Raw genomic sequence first — 21,986 nt, 5'->3', positions numbered from 1 at the left:
AATTTTCAAAAATTCTGTAATTTTTAAAACAAAACTTGAAGAAATATATTAAATACGAACAGCAACTATTCATTACATTCACAGCAGTATTTTTACTTGTCCTTTTGGCCACTGAATAAAATTAATATACACGGTTCAGTTTTATAACTTTTTTTCTTTTTATTTCTTTTTTCCTAAGTTTTTTTTTTTTTAATTTATTTTCTATTCTGTAACTTTTCAATGCTTATGCCGTACTTGCGAGAAGTTAAGTTGTGTAGTTATGATGTGATTTTCTTCTGATACTGTATAATCCCTTCTCATTTAAAAAGTCAGAGAGAAGAAAAGGAAAAAACAGAGAAAGCTTGCCAAAATAATTTTATTATGTTCTGTGAAAAAAAAAGAGGCTCTAAAGAAACAAAATGAAATTTAGACTGGTTGCTTAACTTTTAAGGCTCAATGTAGAACAGAAACTGTTAATTCCACTTGAGAAAACTTTTTTCAAAAAAAAGAGAAAAAGTCAGAAAAGAAGGAGAAGCACTTAGAAGCCCCAACAAGTAGCAGAATTTTATTCCAGCAGGATCTAGGCTTCTTAGGTTTTATCTCATTGAAGGGACCAGAGACAAGTGCTAGCTTAGCTAAATCTGTTTTGCTTGAAACTGCAGCTCACTCGGACTACGCACATCAGCGAGTTACCAGATCTCAGCTGAAGAGCTGCCGCTTGCAGCTGAGGAGCAGAAGCCTCTGAAACAATTCAAGAACGGTTCCTTGCAATCCCTTAAGGCAATCTCACAGTTCTTAATCTTCACGTGATTTCTTAGTGTTGTAGAAGGTCAGAAATAAAAGAGATGCAGGATAAACTCAAGCAGAATGCTGCTGCAGGGAACTCAGAAGCCCTGAACCATCCCACAGAAGCCCTGTGTGTGTGCACTGCTCCTGGGACACCCAACAGCCTTTGTGCTCACAGCACATTTCTTTAGACAGCTCCATCTCACTTTTGTTGACTTTGATGCTGGGGAGATAACGCCTTTCAGATTCAGATTAATTTATCTTAGAAACCCTTAAGGCAAACTGTGCACCACTGATATTGCATCAATGAATTATTCTAGTAAGATCTATTGCAGAGTTTGGTCTGCATTCAAAATAAACACAGATGCAGTGGGGATGCACATATTTTTCTCGACTTCAAAGTCAGAAAAGAAACAAGTTTTGTTATAAGTATGCATGTATTGAATGAATTTAAAATTCTTAGATCCAACAAAAGCTAGAGCAAGTTCTTACCTAACGGTACATGTCTGTCAGAGAGTGTTTTTGAGGACTGGAAGTTTGGCTTTCTGCCACATTATCCCTTCAGACTTTTATTTCTGGGAAAGAGCAACGAGCAGAGGTTGCTCACTAGGATGTGTTATGCTGTCTGCCTATTAATGTGAGATGATGCCCTCTGTTGGATATCCCACTGAGAGGATAAAAGGATCTACACAAAGAGATCTATGTTTATTGCTAGCTTTACAAGTTCTTTAGCTCCGGTTGATAAAAAAAAATGTTTGAGTTGAAGGGTAACAGATTTATATTGTTCCTTTCTGGTTAATTGAAGCTTAGAAGTAACTCCTTTCTGCAGCTTCTTTTTGTAGATGTAAGCTAAGAAACATCTTCATTTGGCTCAAGGTTTTGCACTTGTAGAAGCAAATTTCTAGTCCCAGCTCTGTGTTTATGGCTCTTTAATGGGCACAGTAGTCATTGTATAGTAGGTCATGTAGACATAAAGAAGGAAGGCAACATTATTTCTTATTTAATGAAAACATAAATTTGTTTGAAAACCTGTTGGAAGGACAAAAGCCATCTAAATTTTTTAGAGTGTAATTCTTCCAACACCTCACTTTGGAAAGTGCTTGTATACCTGCTACTTTCTATTTCTTAAGCTTTTTTTGCTGGGGGAATGAGTTACATGAAAGTATTTCAATTTATTAATAAGGATCAAGACTCTTTTATATAAGACATGATTTTCATGAGAGGTGGTAAAATTAAATGTTGAGAGATGGAGTCTGCCAGACCTGAAGCTAGATGATATTAAAAAGTAGCAGTGTGTTTTAACAGGAATATTTCTGCATGACTGATCCAGCTCTTGTGTTACTTTCATGAAGAGACAAGTATTATCAATATCAAGGCTGTTGTAGGGAAGTAAGGATACTGCAGTTGAAGAAATTTTGATCTTTGTGTAGAGAAGCAGGAAGGACTCAGGGGGAAAGAAAAAAATTAGTCTTTGAAAATCTTATTTCTTTCCCTCGGTTCTCAGCTGAATTTTTGCCTGGGTATTATTAAAAAAAGAATGTATCAGTACAAAAAATAAATTAAATTTATTAAATTACTCTGTATTGCAAGGGAGCGAAATGTGATTCTCACTGTATTCTTATCTTTTCTGCCTCACAAGCAGTCTCACCCACATACAGTTTTTGTATTTTCCTCCCATATACTGGTCAATCTGCTTGTTCCAGGAGATGAATAGATTTTGAAAATCTGTCTTCTGTATTTATTTATGTTGATTTTGGAAATAACAGATCATAAGGTTTCCTTCATACAAGAATCTCAGTGATTGCTCTTCTGAGATTAACATGCCTATAAAACTGTCATATATTCACCATTTGTTAAGAAAAATAATCTTTGAGAAGTCTCTAGTTGCTTACTATGGTAAAGAAGTTAAGAGAAGTAATATCATTCAGTCTACATCAGTTGATACATAGAAGTTAAAAGTTAAATTGTAAAAATGAGCTTTAGTTTTAAATATAGTTTTGTCTTTTAACATGGTACTGCTCCTCAACATTCTGTGATCTCAAATATCCCCATCTTTCATGCCAAGTCTGTGCTTAGTCCCATCATGTCTCCCTTTGTTATGATGTACATATATTACTTGTAATTACTTTATTGCAGATTGATTATGTATTTTTTTAAGCTTTTCATTAAAAAATCTTTCAACAGGTTAGATTTTGGTACTGGTTATCTCAAGATTCCCAGCTTTCTGTCTTTAAGAGGACTACATTAAATGGAAGTTTGGAAAAATTACATGACATTTCAGGATTGCCTGAGATGAACTGGAAAAAAATTGATATACCTGTAGGAAGTGTGGCTGAGAAATTACCTTTTCAGGTAACTATACATCACATTTACATTGCTTTCAAAAGATATCTTACTTTGGCCTTTAGGATTAACTTACTTTTAATGATGAAATATAAAAAGAGACTTTCTATTCTTTGATGGTCATATGAAAAAAAAATTAATTCAACTTTTTCCACAGATCCATCTATTAAAGAGCATAGCCACTGTTTCAGTATTCTAAGCATTAGAATAACTTTTAGTAACAAACATCAAGGGACCCTAAAGATTATTTAGTTCCAACCCCCATTGGCAAGGACACCTTTCTTTTGACCAGGTTGGTCAAAGCTCCATCCAGCCTGGCCTTGAACACTTCCAGGGATGGGGCATCCACAAATTTCCTGGGTAACATTCCAGTGCCTCGCTGCCCTCAAAGTAACAGATTTCTTCCCAATATCCAAACCCATTCTTTTAAAGTTTTAATCCATTCCCCTTGTGCTGTTACTACATGACCTTGTAAGTAGTCCCTCTCCATCTTGTGGGCTCCCTTCAGGTGCTGAAGGCTGCAATTAGGTCATTCTGGAGCTTTCTCATTTTGAGGCTGAATAAACCCAATTCTCTTAGCCTTTCCTCACAGGAGAGGTGCTGCTTCCCTCTGATCAACTTGGTGACCTCTTCTACACTCACTCCAGTAGGTGCTGGGGACCCCAGAGCCTGACACAATACTCTGGGCTCTCACTAGGGCAGATTGGAGGGGCACAATCCCCTCCCTGCCCTGCTGTTGACACTGCTTTTGGGGCAGCCCAGGGCACGTTTGGCTCTCTGGGCTGTGAGTGCCCATGGCTGGGTCATGTCCAGCCTCTCACCCAGCAGCACCCCCAGGTCCCTCTGGGCAGGGCTGCTCTCAATCCCTTCATCCCCAGCCTGGATGGACACTGGGGGTTACCCCAGCCCAGGGGCAGCACCTTGACCTTGATCTGGTTGAACCTCATAAGATTCCCAAGGGCCACTTCTCGAGCTTGTCCAGGTCCCTCTGGATGGCATCCTGTCCTTCAGGCGTGTCAGCTCCACCACTCAGCTTGCTGCACCACTGCAAACTTGTTGAGGGTGCACTCGATCACATTAATGAAGATATTAAATGACACTGGTACAAACAAGGACCCCTGAGGGTCATTACTTCTCACTGATGTTTGTCAGGACTCTGGGCTGTTGACCACCAACCTCTGGATGTGACCATGCAACCAATTCTTTATCCACCTAACAGTCCCTCCATTAAATCCATCTCTCTCCAATTTAAGAGCAGGATGTTGTGGGGGCCATGGCAAAGGCTTTACAGAAGTCCAGATATGGGAGCCATAGCCCTTCACTGATGCAGTCACTTCATCGTAGAGGCCCTCTGGGTTGGTCAGGCAGGACTTGCCCTTGTTGAAGCCATGCTGGCTGTCTCAAGCCACCTCCCTGTCCTCCATGTGCCTTAGCATAACTTGTAGGAGGATCTGTTCCATGATCTGTCCTGACATAGAGGTGAGGCTGACAGTGCAGGTACTTCAAGCAATCCCTACATTTATCCCTACAATCTATCCCCACATTGCTAACTTCATCAGGCACTGTATAGATGAAGGCAATTAAATATTGGTGTAAATCATCATATTTGAATAGCTAATTTAAGAAGATATAATTTTTATGTGTTCCACCAGGAAGACCATTCATTCAATAGCAATGACTTTAAACAGTTTTGATTGAAGCAAGGTTATTTGGGTTGCATAACTTTCCCTAGGCAAAAATAGTTATGGCTTTGACAGTGGAGGAGCAAATTTCTGACCTGACCAAATCGCAGTTGTAGTTTTTCCTGGCTGATGTTCAGAGTTGATTGTAGAAGCTATTTAGTTCCTGTGAAGAGGTCAGAAATTATAAATGAATTTATAAATAAATGCGTGTGTATGTTTGTGTCTTTTTATGTCACCTTTAATGAATTAACTTTTTTTCTGTTTTTACAGATTATCTTGCGAGGCACTATTCTAACAACAAATGCTACTGTTGCTATTGATGATATCAGTATAACAGGGGAATGTGTAATTGTGAATAGATCACTCCCAGGAGTCAACCAGGAAAGTGAAGGCAAGTTTCATGGTTTTCAATACCTCTTCCCCAATGTCTGCTATATATAACTGTGATTTACTGATAACTTGAAGTTATTATAAAGTAGAGGATAATCTGAGAAAAAAGTCCATATGCTGTAATCAGACATCTCCCTGGAAATGTTCCAGGCTGTGTTGGATGCATCTTTGCCCATGGCAGATTAGATGATCTTTAAGTCCTTCCCAATCCAAACCATTCTATAGCTCTATATTGAAGGCTTTCATCCTTGTGTTACACATTAGCTGCTATGAGAAATTTGCACTAATTCTGCAAAGTGAGCTCTGGTGGGAATTTCCTGGTACCACTTACTATGTAATACCTGCTCACATTCATGTTTGGATGCAGAGGCAGAAGCATAGCGTCCTAAATTTTGCACTAAAGAGCAAATTCTGCTGCTTTACCTTTAGGGCAAAAGGTTTCTCCCATCATTACTGCTAAATATCTGACATAATGAATGCCCACCAAACTCCTTTTTGTATCCACACTCTGTAGTCTTGAAGAGCCAATGGATGGAAATATAAAACAACATAACCTGTCAGACTGCTGGTTGTGGTCCTCTTGATGCTAGCAGCTGCTTTTGAAAAATGGCATGGGCACATATGCAGCCAGGGGTGATGTTGATAAATTATAGTCATTAGGTATCTGAATTTAATATCCAAAAATTTAAAGGCATAATAGAGAACTTATGTGTTGTGTTTTTAAGGCTTCTCTGATCCCTATATACAGTGGGGTTGCGCTATTTAGAGAAACATTTTTTTGCTTCAATTATTTTCATTACAACTCCTTCATTTACCCATTAATCACAAAGATATTGTCTTTATAAGGGAGGTTTTTTTAATCCCTGTCTGGATAGAAATATTAGCATTTAAAAAGTTAAGTTAAAGAATATGAAAAGCTGTTCATCATTCCTCTCACTTACTCACTTTCCAGAAATCTACTGAAGAAAAACCAGTAGACCCTGGCTTTTTTCTTCCCCATTCATTGAAATTTGGGTTTTTTTCTAGTGTCTAAATTGAGGTACAGGCTAGTAATGGTGCAGCACCCAATTTTGGCTTCTTGCAGCTTGCATTATGACCTGAGCACAGAGAGAGAGGATGGCTACAGCAGAAAGGTTTGGTGCGAAACCTGCACCTGGTTCCCAGGGAAAAGCAAGGATCTGTACCAGCCTCTGCCTCTGAGCAGGAGCATGGCTCTGTTACACCAAGGTGTATTTGATAACTTTTCACATGCAAGTTTGAATATTGTGGAGAGTGTGATTTATTTTAAGGCTATCAGACATTGAGATCAGCTGTGCTTCTTATCAGCTGTGATATAACCTAGTACACTGCATAGGTGCTGATCTGTTCCTTGTGCTGAGCGTGTTGCTATATTAAAAGAAGATAAAAAGCACTTATAATTTTATATCCTTGTGGGTTTACTTACACATCTTTTTCTGATTTTTAAAGGGGAAAGAGAATCTGCAGATGCTAATGCTTCATCTTTTTACTGTCCAGAGGGATTTTTTTCATGTGGGAATGGGCAATGTATTTCGCCTGATAAATTTTGTGATTTTAAGCCTGACTGCCCAAATAACCATGATGAAACCATGTGCCGTAAGTGAAAACTTTGAAATCTATGTTGTTAAGCGCCTGTGACTATGTTCCTTTGTCCTATTTGCAATGCTTTCATGACCTCATAAATCTTGAAATTTAATTAAAAGTAAAAGCTCTCGAGAAATAGTTACTTCACTTTGATTCTGTTCTGTGATTTTTGCCCTTTTAGTTTCCATAGCAACTATGTCTCTCTTAGCATTAAAATCAGAATAAAAGGTTTTGATTAATTATTTAGTAGAAGATGGTCCTTAAAAAGTAGTATTTTATTTTATAATTCTAATGCAATGGTCACAGATTTGCATTCAAATTGTATGCTTTATATACTTTAGATGGGAAGGTGCCACGGTGGTACCACAGCTGTACCACGAGCCTGGTCACAGACACAATTTAAGCAGAGTCAGTGTCTTCTGTTTGGCTGAGCTGTGACTCCTGTCAGGGCCACATGCCTGGGCTTTCCCTGCGTGGAAACAAACACGTGGGAAAGCAGAGGGAGGTGATGCATCTCAGAATCCCTCTCCACTGTGCAGTCAGCAGGGAGCTTGGAAACCTTTCAGGGTCTCTAATATGCAGCTTCAAAAGTCTTTTTGATTCATTCAGTTTTCTGCTTTGCATAAGAAATCACAGTTATACTTTGCGCTTTTGAAAATGAGTCTCTTGCTTTGAACCACCAGCTTTGCTGTAGAACTTGTGATGCCTTTTGAAAAGAGTTTCAATGAGCCTTATTTAATGCAAGTTTTCTTTTTAAAAATAGAGCATGATGCTTTCTAGCACATTCAACACAAATGACGGAAATATTGATGACAAGATCCTCAAATTATTTTCTATGCCCTGTTATGCATCTAAAAACATAAATTTGTGTAGAGGCACTAATATAATCCAATTTCGCTGTTCATATTTTATGGTTTTTATTTGGAGATTTGAGAGTTGTTGCTCAGATAAACAAAGATCTATTTGACTATTAGCTGGTAAATGAAATAATTACAGCTTCTCTGCAATTTCTCTTCAATTTTAGCATTGATCCTTCTTCAGCTAGAGCACTAATATTGAAGGTTTTAAGTGTTTAGAAAGACTACTATCCAAAATATACAGAAGTTTGACATATAAAACTACATTTTGTTTTAGTAGATAACAGTTTGCCTAGCTAAAATCAGAAATTACCATTGAGTGTTCACTAAGCAGAATATCATTCCTCTTGTGGGCCAGAGTAAAGAAAATTCTGATGTTATTGTAGCACAGCTGAGGCTGGAAGTCATATTTGAAGATTACTTAGTGGTTAAACACCACCCTGCTTGAAGCAGGACCACCAGAGCTGAATGCCCTGAGCTTGACAGAGTTGGGATGTGAATAAATACCTACGAGAATGGAGACTACCCAGCCTGCCAGGACACCCTGTCCCAGTGTTTGATCAACCTTGCAGTAAAACAAGTGTCTGTTACTTCTTCTCATTTCACTGGGCACAACTCTGAAGAGTTTTTATTTATTTACTCCTTCTCTGTTCATATTATTCATATTAAACCACTCCATTTTTAATTCACTTGATGTTTTTTCTGCTTTAGTTATGATTACATACCTTTTACAGCATTGGGTTATGATAGTCTGGATTTTTTTCACATTACCCTTTTTAAATTCAGGTAAGGGTTATTTGTTCTCTGACAAAATAATAACACTTCCAAATCAATAGTTTAATTAAAAATGTTCTAAATAGATTTAGCTGCATGCATCTTTCACTGCACTGGGATAGCAGTGAAGTGGTAGCTTTTAATCAACAAAATTAAGATCTGGTTTTTGTGGCCATTTATATTTCCTTTTAACTATTCAGCCTTTGTTTCCATTTCAACATTGTACCTTTGGTTGAAGACAAATGTCCAGCTAGGTGTTCCTAGACCAGCCTTAATTACAAGTAGCCTGTATGGCAACTGATTTTTTTCTTTTTCCTCTCATTATATGACTGAAGACTCTTTTATTATACCCAAGTTGCATTTGTCAAGACAATACATTAACAATGCCATGCTAAAGGTTAAACTTTGGAACCATTATATTTATGGTGATCTTTGCTCTAAGTATATTGCTGACTTATAAATCATTGTTACTGCTGAGCTGGCTCAATGTGTGCTAGCAGTACAGCTTGTAATGTGGGAAGCAGAATGTAGGTACACAAAGGACACTGCAAGCAGTTTGGCAAGTTGACTGTTTCCAAGCAATAAACTTGCCTTTCAGCACATTAATCTGGTAGTCTGCAGCACTCAAATAGCTCTTATGATTCTTTTCAAATACTATTTCATCATCTTCCTGCTTATGTAGTGCATTGTTATTTTCTATATTTTCTTTGCATGTTCCTACTCTTGGCTGCAAGCATTTAATATTTCTCAATTTTCCTTATTTCTGAACTTGGCTAAGCACAGATTTTTATTCACTTCTTCCAACCACATTGTTGTTTTCATCAATATTAAGATTTTTTCCCATGGTGTTCCATCTAATAGTGACTACATGCACCTTGACCTTGTTAATGTTTTTCTCTTTGTATGAGAACCAGGCAAGGATATTACATGGGCTTAAAATGTCTTTCAAAAAATGTTCCGTTTAAATCTTTTAATCTTAAATTCCAGCAAGATGTTTGAGTTAGATGCTCGGGTCCACTACACCCACTGAATAAGCCAGGTCTCCATACAATTTTTTTTAACTCTCAATATCAATCCTTGAGATATCTCTTAATTTTCACTTCCACTGAAATTAGTACCTTTTTTTTCTGTCAGGCCTGAAAGAATTCAGTCGAATATTACCCCTTCTGGGACTGACAAAATATTTTCTCTCCCGAGTGCTGCTACCCCTGACTATTAGATCACAGCTTTTCTTCTACAGATGAAGAATTTACTATGGCCATAAAGCTTTTATACTTTTTATACTTGACTTTCACGCATTAAAGCAGAGGAGAAATGGGACAGCCTTTTTCAAACAGCAGATTTACATCAGTGACCTAACACACCTATTACATTGTGTGCTTGTGCTCTGGAAGATGGATGCGCAGCATGACCTCTGTGGTCTACATCCTATGCATTTGGTGTAGTCTAAATGCTCACTTTTGCACCCTAAGAATTATGTTGATGGAATAAGAATAAGATCAGGTTGAAAAGCAATCTGTTAACATAAATGTATTCTTGATATTCTGTCTGCCCTTTGCTAATTTCTCCCTTATGCTCTGTCTTATGTGTCTGTTCGGTTTTGGGTTTTTTCTGTCTACTTATGGTGTGGATTATCAGAAATAATTATATGGGTTTCTATATAAAATAAATAAGAAATAATTTATATTTATATGAAATATAGCATATTTTTAGAGGTTTATCCATGGTCACATGCTTTGAGGTCCTGACCTCCTGCACAGTCACTGATGTATTGAGGCATACCTGCTGCAGCACTGGCTCACCCACAGCCATAGATCCTTTGAAGTGTACTTTCTCCAGCATGGACTTACCCTTCAGAGTTACACCTGCTGCCACACAGACATAACCATGGCCACAAGATGTATGTGCTCTGGCATGGGCTGTTCTCAGCCACAAACACCCCAGGGAGTCCCAGTCCCACGTGGCCTCACCCGCAGGTCACGGTCCCCTTGACTCGAGTCCACACTGGAGTCCCTGCAGCAGCAGTGACCTGGCCATGTGCCAGCAGGCTCATCACCTGTGTTCTTATCAAAATTCTCCAGGCACAGCAGAGTAAGGAGATAAGCAGTCAGCAAGCAGAGAAAGCAGAAGCAGCCAATGGTGAGCCCCAGGCTCTAATGAACAGTCAGGAAAGCAGGCCCCATGGCGAGCACAGGAATGTGCCAATTAATATCAAAACATCAATACAAGCTATAAATTTGATCCAACACATTTCAATCACACTTTTTATTATCTCAAACCCATCAAGCCACACGTGCCAGAAAAGACTGTCACATCTGACCCCCAGCTCAGCCCCACAGAGCTGCTGACACTCCCCTGGTGGGATGGGAGAGAGAATCAGATGAGTAAAGGTGAGAAAACTCATGGGTCAAGATAAAGACAGTTTAATAGGGAAAGCAAAAGCCATGCACACAAGCAAAGCAGAACAAGGATTTCATTCATCCTGTGGGCAGGCAGGTGTTCAGCCATCCCCAGGGAAGCAGGGCCCCGTTACACATTATGGTGACTTGGGAAGATCAACATCATCACTTGGAGCATCTCCCCTGAGCGTGTCCTGAGCGTGACACCACAGGATGTAGGCTATCTCTTTGTTCAGTTGGGATCAGCCTTCCTGGATGTGTCTCCTCACAGCTTTTTGTGCATTCCCTCCCTTGCTGGTGGGTCAGTGTGAGGAGCAGGAGAGGCCTTGGCTCCATGTAAACATTGCTCAGCAATAATTAAAATATCCCTGAATAATCCACACAGTATCCAGCACAAATCCAAAATATAGCCCTTTATCAGCTACTGTGAAGAAAATTAACTACACCTCAGCCCAAACCAGCACACAGACGCATGGCATTGTTTTGTGTTTATGTCTAAATGAAAGATGCATTTAATAGTTATTATTCTATGGTGTACAATTTAGGGCACCACAAGCATGCTAAGGCTAGCCTTAAATGAAGTAATTCATAAACTGGACATAATCTATACGTTTGTACACAGTTTTATGTACCTTACTTTGAGTTAGAAGGCAAGTAAAGAGAAGGATGCACTTATTGGTTCTTAAAACCTACTTTAGTGGTATAATTGTTTAAAGAGAAATATTATTTGGTTTCTAATGGTTTCCTTCATATGAGTAATAAAAATCTTCTCAGTGTTATAAGAAACATTCCGTATATTTCCCACTTCTGCTCTAATTATACAGTAACTCTTCCTAAATCTCATTTTTAGAGTCAAATCTTGCATACTAAAATGTCTGTCTCATATGCTTGCTACTCTATTTCTGCCAGGCAAATCAGTAATTCTTAAAGGTGAAACAGCAGCCAGATCAGAGAGATGGGCTTAAGTTCAAGGAGTGAAAAGATTGCAGGTTGTAAATTAGAGAAGGTACCTAATACTGGAAGTGCCTAGATAACTGCATAAGAATCAGCTCATGAAAGTTAAATGGAGAAGGAATGGGACTGAAATCCCATCAACAGAGGAAGGAAAATACCTTTGACAGTGGATAAGAAATGGGCTGCAAAGGCTGCATTGCTTGAGCTTGCTGGTGTAGGAGAGAAGATACCAGGGGCTGGAGGAAGCCAGGGCAGGAGGGACCTTGGCTGCTCTGGGGGGAAAACTGGGAGCAGCTGATCAGTGTCAGGAGAGAGAAAAATAATGGAAGACTAAATGTCTGGTAAGAGAGAATAAAACAAGGAGAGAATGAGAATGAAGAATACAAATGTGGAACAGCGATATTTTGGGAAGGATCAGTATAGTATCTGGCTATTCAGTGACAGACAGCTGAGACTACATGAGAGGACCTGGATCAGGGAGCTGTTTTGGGAAATGAGGTAAGAGAGTGAGGATTTCCAGATTTTCAGTGATAGTTTGACTGAAATACGGGGTCACAGAAGAAGTTGTGTAATAGGTAAAATAGGAAATAAGCTGTGGAAAAGAAGAGCATTGAGGAAAGAACAAGGACATTTTTCCAACAGAGACCACACACACTTTCAGAATTTCTATAGAACCCAGAAGTCATGAGTCTTACTTGTCTACTTCTTTCAGCAAATATCTACATAGTATTTTTGGGCAAAACCTGTCTCATTTCATAGTTACTCATTTGGTTTCTAGCAAATTATGCACTTTGGTTAAAAATATTGAATGGGCTTTGGGCTTTGGTGGCAGAGGAAACACGGTGAATAACAAGAAGACCTGAATAGTGACCCCTGCACCTTATTTTTGCATAGTTCAGTAAAAAGAACTTTCCCTTCAGTTTTATAGAATTTATTTTAGAATTTTTTTCCCTCTGTAAAAATCTCAATCTTTTAAGTCCTACAGCTAAGTTAGGAGATATTTAGTGCAGTTAGCTGTTAAAAATGTAGGTGCACAGTGATATCAGAAGATTTATTTATAACAAACCCTTTTTAATCTGCATACTTTGCCTTCCTTACAGGCAAAGCTATTTCTCATTTCACAAGTGATGTACACTTTTGTGTTATGTACAAGTCATATCTGTCTAGTACTAAAAAGCCCACATGACTGAAATCACAAAGAAGTCTATTGCAATTTCATGGCTATTGAAATGGATTTCCCAACAAAATTTAGCAAAAGAAAATGTTCTGGAGTACTTTGTTCCTTTAGCCATCTGTAGAGAAGACTACCACATCTATTTGTTTTAAACCTTTATGTTTAAGTGTGGATTTTTTGGTTCTATTTTTTCAAAATAGTAGCAATTAATATTTGGAGGTGAAAATTGAGGGAAGGGGAGCTTTGCCTTGGATTTTGTAAAGATCATATATGTTTGATCTTCAAGTAGTGACTTGCTTTTTGTCTTTTGTTTCTTTGTTTGTTTGTTCAGTTAGCAGTGCTTCTTGCTGATGAACTTTTGCCATTATTTTTTTAACTGTTCTCTATTCAGTTTGTCACTGTAGAAATTAGGCCACAGCATCAGCAAATTATGGTGTTGTTTGATAGAGTGTATATAATGGAATTAGTAAATAGTAGCTGGGATAGAAAACATAAAAATGGGAAGGCAGGTGTCCTTGTACTATAAAGAGAGTTATAATTGTCTAAGATGACTGTGTCCAGAGTTAAACTGGTTCTGAGAACTGATGATAATTATATTTTTGCCATTTATTGCAAATTTTGTCAATTTGCAATAAATTCCTAAGTTTATCTTATAATTACTGTTTGAAAATTATTTTAAAGTTTATTGGGATATTTGAAGGTTTAGAAACATTTTTAAATAAAGGAAGATAATATACGCCAGAAATGATGATGTTATCTCTTCATCTGCATTTTTTATTTATGATTCATTCTGTATAAACTTACATGGGCTGAAAGACAAGTAGAGATTTTGGGGGTTGTAGAGATTTATGAACTTCCATTCTTTAAGAAATGCTAATATCTTAAACAATTGTTTTTAAAATACTGTTGTGAGCAAGACTGTTTATTAAGTTCGTGTTAGGCATCACTCAGCTAACAGAGAAACTGCACATCTGATTTGTGAAGGCCTTAGAATAAAACTTCTCGAAACAGGAAAAGTACTCTGCATAAGACCCCAAAATCAGAAAGAAATCAGTGTTTTGTGGTAACAAGTCAGCTCAGAGGACACTGAACATGTTGAAGGTGTAAAGGCAGCTTGCTCAAAGCATCCACAAAAGCCAATCATGCTGAAATGTGATGCTCACGGGCTCTCTGATTCCATCTTGACTAGGGAGGAAGCTTGTTAGAAACGGTGGTGAAAGGGGCAGCAAAGAAAAATGTATTCATGCATTTGGATGCCACTAGGGGTTAAACAGCATCAAACAAATGGTTGAAGTATTTTCTAGTTTAAAAATATGGAAAAGATGACAAATTTTGGTAGGTTAAATGTAAAAACATAATAAGGATGACAAAACAAGTTTAAGAAACACTAGCAATAAATTCATCAGCATATGAAGAGCAGTCAGCCTGGCAGAGTGCATAGGCTCATGTGAGATTAGAGTATATACACAGTATGTGAGAACAAAAAAAAAAAAGGAAGAAAAGCAAATAGGAGCAAATAGGAGAAAAGCTAAACCAAAAGTCTTAAGAGAGAAGGCAGATTAGACTGTGGCGTTCACTGTGAGAGAAAGAACAAAAGTACCCAATCAAGAGACTTTTTTTCTGAATAATCTGTCTGAAATTAAACTGCCAGTCAAAGAAGTTATGGGACAAGACAATTAGATAATTGAAGTGTTATCAAGCATCAAGATCCAAGTGCATTTCACCCAGGCTCTACCAGCTTTCTGTATTCTAGTATTTTCCCCAGGTGTTAAATAGCTGGTTTGAGATTTAGTTGAAGGTTTCAGGGTTATTTTATCTCACTGTACTTATCCATGCTTAAGCAAAATGGTCTAGTGAATCCTTTCTTCTCTGTTTTGTCTGTGTTACAAGTTACAGATGCAAGAAGTCTGGGCTCAGACTTAACAGTTTTATCTTGTTTATTTGCCTCATTTGGTGTAACCATCTGTGTCCAAGGTCTGTCATATACTTTGTGGCTGTTCTCCTGGGAATATGTGATGGTTTCTTCAACTGAGTAAAAAGCAAATCAAAAATAGCTGTCCATATTCCTTTCTCATGATATTCTCTCTGGGAATTTTCAGTAATTTCTCTCATGCTTAGGTCCTTGAATATTTGCAGATATATTTTGTCTTCATTTTATTCTATCAAAACTTTCTGTCAAAAAATTCCTTCCTTCTGTTTTTTAGTCACATTTGATTTGTATCATTTTATCATAGGCATTTCTGTCCCACATACACTATATGCAGAGAAAACATATATTTTATTGGATCTCTTAAACATTATTTGTTCTTCCATATTTGTAGATTGTTTTTTAAGCTAACTGTGGACTTTTAACTGTCAATAATTCAAAAACCCTTTTCTTTTTAGAAGATATAGCTATCAATATTACTAATATGCCTCATTAGTAATTTTTCATTATTTCTAAAAAATATGTATAACCAGTGTAACATAGTTTCTAAAGAGGAAAACAAACAAAATCAAACACAACAAATGGAAAAAACCTCCCATACTTTCCATAACTAAACACTAACGTAATCTTATTCTTCAGGGGACTTCATATGATTCTGATATGTGCATATTTTAGATACCATACTATGCCATAGCATAATATGATGACTGAAAGCTGTGATAAGAATTATAAAATAATTCTGACAGTCATGCCTGAATATTTGCTTTATTTATTCTATGTATATGATTAATAAATTATTTCTTAAAGTCTTTAATTCCCTTAATATTTTCCCTTTAAAGCCTGTTATATTTGCAGGAACAAAAAAAAATATAATTTTGTGATTTAATGAAAATTTTTATAAAATACCAGAGAGAAAAAACTGATGAAAAGGAATTCCTTACTGAGGGAGTTGTGAGTCACTGGAACAGGTTGCCCAGAAAAGCTGTGAACAGCTGGAGGTGTTCCAGGTCAGGCTGGATGGGGCTCTGGGCAGCCTGGTCTGGGGGGAGCTGTCCCTGCCTATGGCAAGGGGGTGGAACTAAAAGATCTTCAAGGTCCCTTCCAACCCAGACCACTCCATGATCCTGTGTTTATTTACATTCATTCATAAATGACACTCTTTTTTCCCCCTGTATTTGTAATATATAAATTTTCTAAAATATCACTGCTTTTTAAATTGAAGAATTGAAGAATGCAACTGAATATGCTTTCTAGATATTTTTCACTTCAGTAGTTTGTGTTGCAGAGATTACCAATATCATAGTTTCTCACTCATGCCTGATATTTAACTCCATTCCAGTTATGAACAGAGGGAGGATTTTGTTATCATTAACATAGTTGCTGGCATTTAGGAAAAGAGGGATTTAATTTCTGCCTCCCGCAACAAAACAGATCTTGCAGAAGTTTTGTGGCTGCTTTGTGTGCCCAGTGCTCTTGCTCCATACCAGGAGGACTGTGAGGTTTGTTTTCAGCACCTCCTTGCCTGCTCTGAGTGCTTTGGCTGGAGCCCCCCAGGAGAGAAGGATGTGTTTCACTGAGAACAGAGCACATGGCCATGGCTTGGCTGCTCCTCTGCGGCTGCTCTTTTACTCAGATGTTGCTAAGCAAGTTCCTCACGTCTGGTACAAAGCAACTCTGCCTCTCCACACCCCTTTCCTAGACTTACTTCTAGAATATTCACGACATATTCGAAACATTTTATTTACTTTTCATACTGCAAAGCTTTTTTTGTAATGTTGTATATAGAAATGAAATGTCTCTTTCCTTACTCCAGCTGCTGTGTGTGACTTCGAAAAAGAGAGCTGTGGCTGGTTTGAAGCTATAGATGCAGATGAATTTGACTGGGTAAGAAGCTCCAGCGATGCTCTTCCACCTGCATATCAGAAGCAAGCTCCTCCACGGGATCACACCTATAACAAATCTGAAGGTAAGACAAGCCAGGCCTAGAAACAGAGAAGTGGAATAGATAAACCTGCTTCATAGCCAGATTTTAAGTGATGGCCATGAATGCTGTAAAAACCTTTATAAACCCTTTATTTCTTGAGCTGAAAAGTTGCTTTTTTGTTTTATTTTAACAGGTCATTTTATGTTCATTCTGAAGACCAGCAACAGTATTTCACAAATAGCTCGGCTACGAAGCCCAAAATTCAGGCAAACAGGATCAAATTGCACACTGTCCTTTTGGTATGAAATACTTTACATTTAAAATTCCTGGATTATCTCACATTGCTTCTCTTGGACTGAAATTGAGGTTATAGTTTGAAATAGATAAATCTTTCTCTGAAGCATTTATTTCATTTTATTCTGTCAGCATATAGTCTTCATTGTGAACAATACAGATGTGAGATGAAACACTTGCAGAAAAGTGAAACAGGACGTGACATCGTCAGGCTCTGAGCAAAGTTATAGTAAAGGATTGTGCCTGTATATACATGGGCAAATACCACAGTCCTTTTGCTAACAATTCTTTGGTTAATTCTTTGTTCTTTGGTAAATAATTTGAAAATGTGATTTTTTTTTTTTAAGAAAAGAAAGACATTGTGAAAAATCTAATAGGTTCTTGAGTCACCTTGAGTATTCAAAATTAGATTATCCAAATTATTATTATTAAGTAGAAGTTCCAGTGTGAGAACTGCGTCTTTGCTTCCACTTATTTTTTCATATACACAGAAAAAACCAAACCAAACCAACAAAACCCCACAACTAAAATCAACAATCAAACCCAAGGAAACATTTTCAGTAATTGTCTTGTCTCAGTCTTTGTGCAGACTTGTCAAAGATAGACAGAAAAAATATAGCTTTGATAATTTGTTTACGAAGGCCAAACTGGTGTCACTGTTTAAATAAAGGTTTGGCCTGACCTTAATAACAATTAAGTGCAGTTTATCTCAGTGATGTCAAATACATCTGCCATAGGAAGTGGAACTGTCTTTTTATCCAAGATTCATGTCTTGAAGTTGGGTATTACAAGTTGTTGGTTGTATATGTGCTTCTGCTCCCAGTTTTGTTGTACAATTGTCAACCTAAGTATTTGTCAGTTTTAAATGCTGAAGGCTTAGAATGCAGTATGTTAACAAAAACTAACGTAGATAGAGGGCATACTTATGCATTCAATAGGTATTGTGTTTTTCCTTCTTGAAACTTTATAATCATATACTGAATTAAATTTATAAAAAGAAATTATGCATCTGAGTGAGCAGCGTTTGTTGCTGAATATAAAAGCAAATGTGACTGACTCTTCAGTTGTGGGTTTCAATTTAATGAAGTATGCTTCTTCTCTCAAAATATTCAATTCTTGAGACCAGGCCTAGACTGATATAGCAGCCTATCCTACCATCATTCAGAAAATGGATTGGCTTACAGGCCCTGTGGACTTCCTATATATCACAGAGATACAACAAAAACAATGGAGGTCATTGTGACATTTTCATCATTTTCCCACTTAACATTTTTATTTTTATCATTTTAGGTATTACAATTACAGAGAGTCAGTTGGGGCAGCAGAGCTGCGATTGCTTGTAGATGGGCTGAAAAAGCCTACAGTCCTTTGGAGGACATACTACAGCGAGGGAAATCAGTGGCTGAAGGCAGTCATTCAGCTTGGACGCCTTCCACATCCTTTCCAATTTTCTCTTGATAAAATCAGTCTGGGTGTTTATGAGGGCGTCTCAGCGATTGATGATATTAGATTTGAAAACTGTGCTCTCCCGCCTCCAGCATTAAGTTGTGAAGGTCCAAATCACTTCTGGTGCAGAGACACAAAAGCTTGTATTGACAGTTTGTTGGTCTGTGATCTTGTCGATGACTGTGGGGATGGATCAGATGAAGAGGGCTGTGGTGAGTACTCTCCACTATTGCTTACTAAGACCACACAAATGTTGACCTCCCAATTCACCCCTGGGCTGAAAGAGCACAGAATTGCTAAAGACAGTAACATAGACATAGACATAGACCAGAATGATAATTTTAATCTTAAATGCATATGGTAAGTTAAACTGGGGGTAAATGGAATTCTCTCTCCTTTATCCAAAACCACTCTATTTCTTAATCTTGTGTAAAACATGAACATTCATCACAAGTTTGTTTTAAAAGGGAGGATGTAAAGTCAAGATGCCATCTTTGATTTTACTGACACAAGTATTGACGTACTGATGGGCTGAGAGGAGTGTCCTACCTCTTCTTAGGACCTACACTCTTTCTATCAAAAAAAAATTAAACATCTATACTAAAGATGGGAGTCATGCTGAACCTGTTTGCCCCCTTCAAAGGAAGCACTTGAAAGTACTGAGGGAGGCTATGAGTCGTTCCCATTTTTGACATTCACCTTGAGTGCTGAAGGGTGCTGTTGATGGTTTTTCCCCTGAAGCATGCATTCATCAATTTTAAGAACTCAAGAACATTAATATAAAATAAAATTAACTAGCATTTGCTTTATCACTTCCTGAGGTAACTGAATTATGCAAATCACAATCAGTTTGAGAATGGGGGGCACCTTACATGCTTGAGGTGATATCAGTCTGCAGCAATAATTGCTGAATATCAACCTAAAACTGCTGTAAATTTAAAAGAAAGTGAAGGCTTTCCAGCTTATCTTGGTTTTTCTACTTGGCAGAAATGCCTAGCTTATTTATAACCCATTTTGAGGTCTGTGATGAGGTTTTAGTTGCAGTTTTAAACACCATTAAATGAAACAACTTTATTTTTTAAAAAATGCTATAATGTCAGTTACTGCTTATTAAAAGCAGATACAAAGTTGGAATGCAAGTTCACCACCTCTGACACATTTTTTTATTTAGATTAGAGGTAATCAATACATTTTACCTTGGTGTCAAATAAAAAAATGCAGTTGTGTTATAAAGTCTTTGATTTAGCCTTGGTAAAATTATCATGTTTATATTATTGAGGATAATAAAGATCTAAACCCCAATGTGTTTTTAGGACTACATCTGCCAAGCAAAAATACATTAGATCATTTATCACGCGTACATACAAGACAGTATGGTGTGGTTTATTTCATTGAATTAACCTCAATTTTAACTCTGATCTGTTCACTTTCAGTTAAAGAAGTTTACAGTCTTTAATTTTAATAATACATAAAATTAATAACATGGATACTTTTACTCACAGTTATGTTTATTCAATAAATTAAGTACAATTTGACAGGTATAAATTGGAAATAAATATTTGCAAGGATAAGAAAAAAATATTAAACCCCCATCCCCTTTTGATACTGCTCTTTTATTTTTGACGGTCTGTTCTCTTTACATTTCAGACCCTGACCTTCAGTGTGACTTTGAAAATGGGCTGTGCAATTGGGAGCAGGATGCAGAGGATGACTTTGACTGGATCAGAATACAGGGTCCAACGCCCACAGTCAACACAGGCCCCCTGAAGGATCACACGACAGGCACAGCCAGAGGACACTACCTGTACCTGGAGTCCTCTGAGCCACGCCAGTTCCAGGATAAAGCAGTTCTGCTCAGCCCTCTCTTCAACCCTTCTGCCCATGGAACCTGTGCTTTCCGCTTCCATTATCATATGTTTGGAAAAGAAGTTTATAAGCTGTCAGTCTTCCAAAGAACTGTGAGCAATGCTAAGGGATGGCTCTTGTGGTACAAGTTTGGAAATCAAGAAAACAGATGGATCAGACAGACACTCTTCATCAGCAGTTCTAAGCCATTTCAGGTATGATCCTTCTAAGTTTTGAAGTGTTTATTTCCTGCATCATAAAGCACTGAGAGTATATAAATAACTGCACAATCTCAAAGCTATTTGTAACTGTTTGATCACTTTTGCTTCAAAATATGTTTGTAGGGTTTTTTGAGGAAATATGTAAAATATTTTTGTTCTTGTGGTTATAGTGACTTTTCCCACTTTAAACCACTTAATTTTAATATTTTGAATATGTGTTTTTAAAATGAATACTAGTTTTTTTTCCCAAGGATTTGGTGAAAAAAATCTTATCCAAATCTACTACAAAATAGTTTGATTCATTAATTCTGTTCAAAAAAATATCCTCTGCTTCGCCTAACTTTGAAAGAGCTACAAATTAATTTTTAATTATATAATACCTGAAATTACATCAATACAAAATGTTTGGCTGCCAGGTTAGACTAAGAGTCAAAAATTTCTTAGAGAAATATATGATTAAAATAAGTTACAGCTATGAATCTTTACTTATATTTTCCTCTTTTAAATATTGTATATATTATTTAACTATGTGCGGTCTTTTCATTCCAGTTGGGATATTCTGCAGGGTTATTAGAGGAGACATTGGTCCACTCGATTGTCAACTGGTCCTAAAATTACCATTCTCCTTTCCTCCCACGCCATATTATAAAAAAGAAACTTCTTCCACCTTCCTTTTAAATCTGATACAGTGCATTTTTTTCTTTAGATTGTTCATTATTATTTCCCAAACACTAGTTTTAAGTAAAGAGAAATTCTATCCTCTTTGGAGGAAAAGGCATTAATAATACTGTGGATGCAAAGAGGCACATGGAAGGAGTGTGTTCATTTTCTGTCAAGATCTTTTGTAAAAATATAAAGGCATATAAACATAATGCTATCATAGATTCTTCCCCTTCCCTTTCCCCCTTTCCCCTTCCCTGTTTAGTGGTTTATCTGAAGAGCTATAAACCTTCCTGTCCTGTATTTGACCTCCTGAGAGTTAGGAAGGTCTACTCAGTAATGGAAATGTTTTTCACATGTTATTGTTATAAGGTTTTCTGTTATACTTTCATAGTTCTGTGCAGGGAATTTCAAAGATATTATTTTGATCTATTTTGATTTCTCATAGTCATTTTTGAGGGGTGTGAGGTATAAGTTTGATTCTTCTGAAGAAAGAGATCAAGATCTGATATTCATTGTGTATTGTGTATCTTATAATGGAGTTTGCTGTGTCACAACCTACAGCACTTCAGAACTCAGGAGTTTTGAAGAGAGCAAGTTGTGCTCTGTTTCTACTGTGTTGCCAAGTGCTGATTGCTTTCCAATCTGTCTTTCTCTTTCCAAACTTTCTTTTAAGTGTATAGTATTTAAATACACTATATTTTAAGTATTTCTACTGAGATGTGCACT

General features: G+C 37.2%; 1 protein-coding gene across 1 annotated transcript in view; it reads left to right on the top strand.

Moving 5' to 3' along the window:
• The window catches only part of MALRD1 (MAM and LDL receptor class A domain containing 1), a 233,828-nt gene that overhangs the window by 39,633 nt on the left and 172,209 nt on the right, over positions 1 to 21,986 (top strand). Inside the window, exons 13-18 of the mRNA XM_059477538.1 lie at positions 2,950 to 3,117; positions 5,061 to 5,181; positions 16,681 to 16,833; positions 16,985 to 17,090; positions 18,376 to 18,743; positions 20,179 to 20,591. Coding sequence (XP_059333521.1) covers positions 2,950 to 3,117; positions 5,061 to 5,181; positions 16,681 to 16,833; positions 16,985 to 17,090; positions 18,376 to 18,743; positions 20,179 to 20,591 — 1,329 coding nt within the window. The remainder of the gene's footprint in view (positions 1 to 2,949; positions 3,118 to 5,060; positions 5,182 to 16,680; positions 16,834 to 16,984; positions 17,091 to 18,375; positions 18,744 to 20,178; positions 20,592 to 21,986) is intronic.

Source organism: Ammospiza nelsoni, chromosome 1 (genome assembly GCF_027579445.1).
Source record: "Ammospiza nelsoni isolate bAmmNel1 chromosome 1, bAmmNel1.pri, whole genome shotgun sequence".
Classification (NCBI taxonomy): domain Eukaryota; kingdom Metazoa; phylum Chordata; class Aves; order Passeriformes; family Passerellidae; genus Ammospiza; species Ammospiza nelsoni.
The sequence above is the reverse complement of the archived record's forward strand: the minus strand, read 5'-3'. Positions and strand labels throughout refer to the sequence as shown.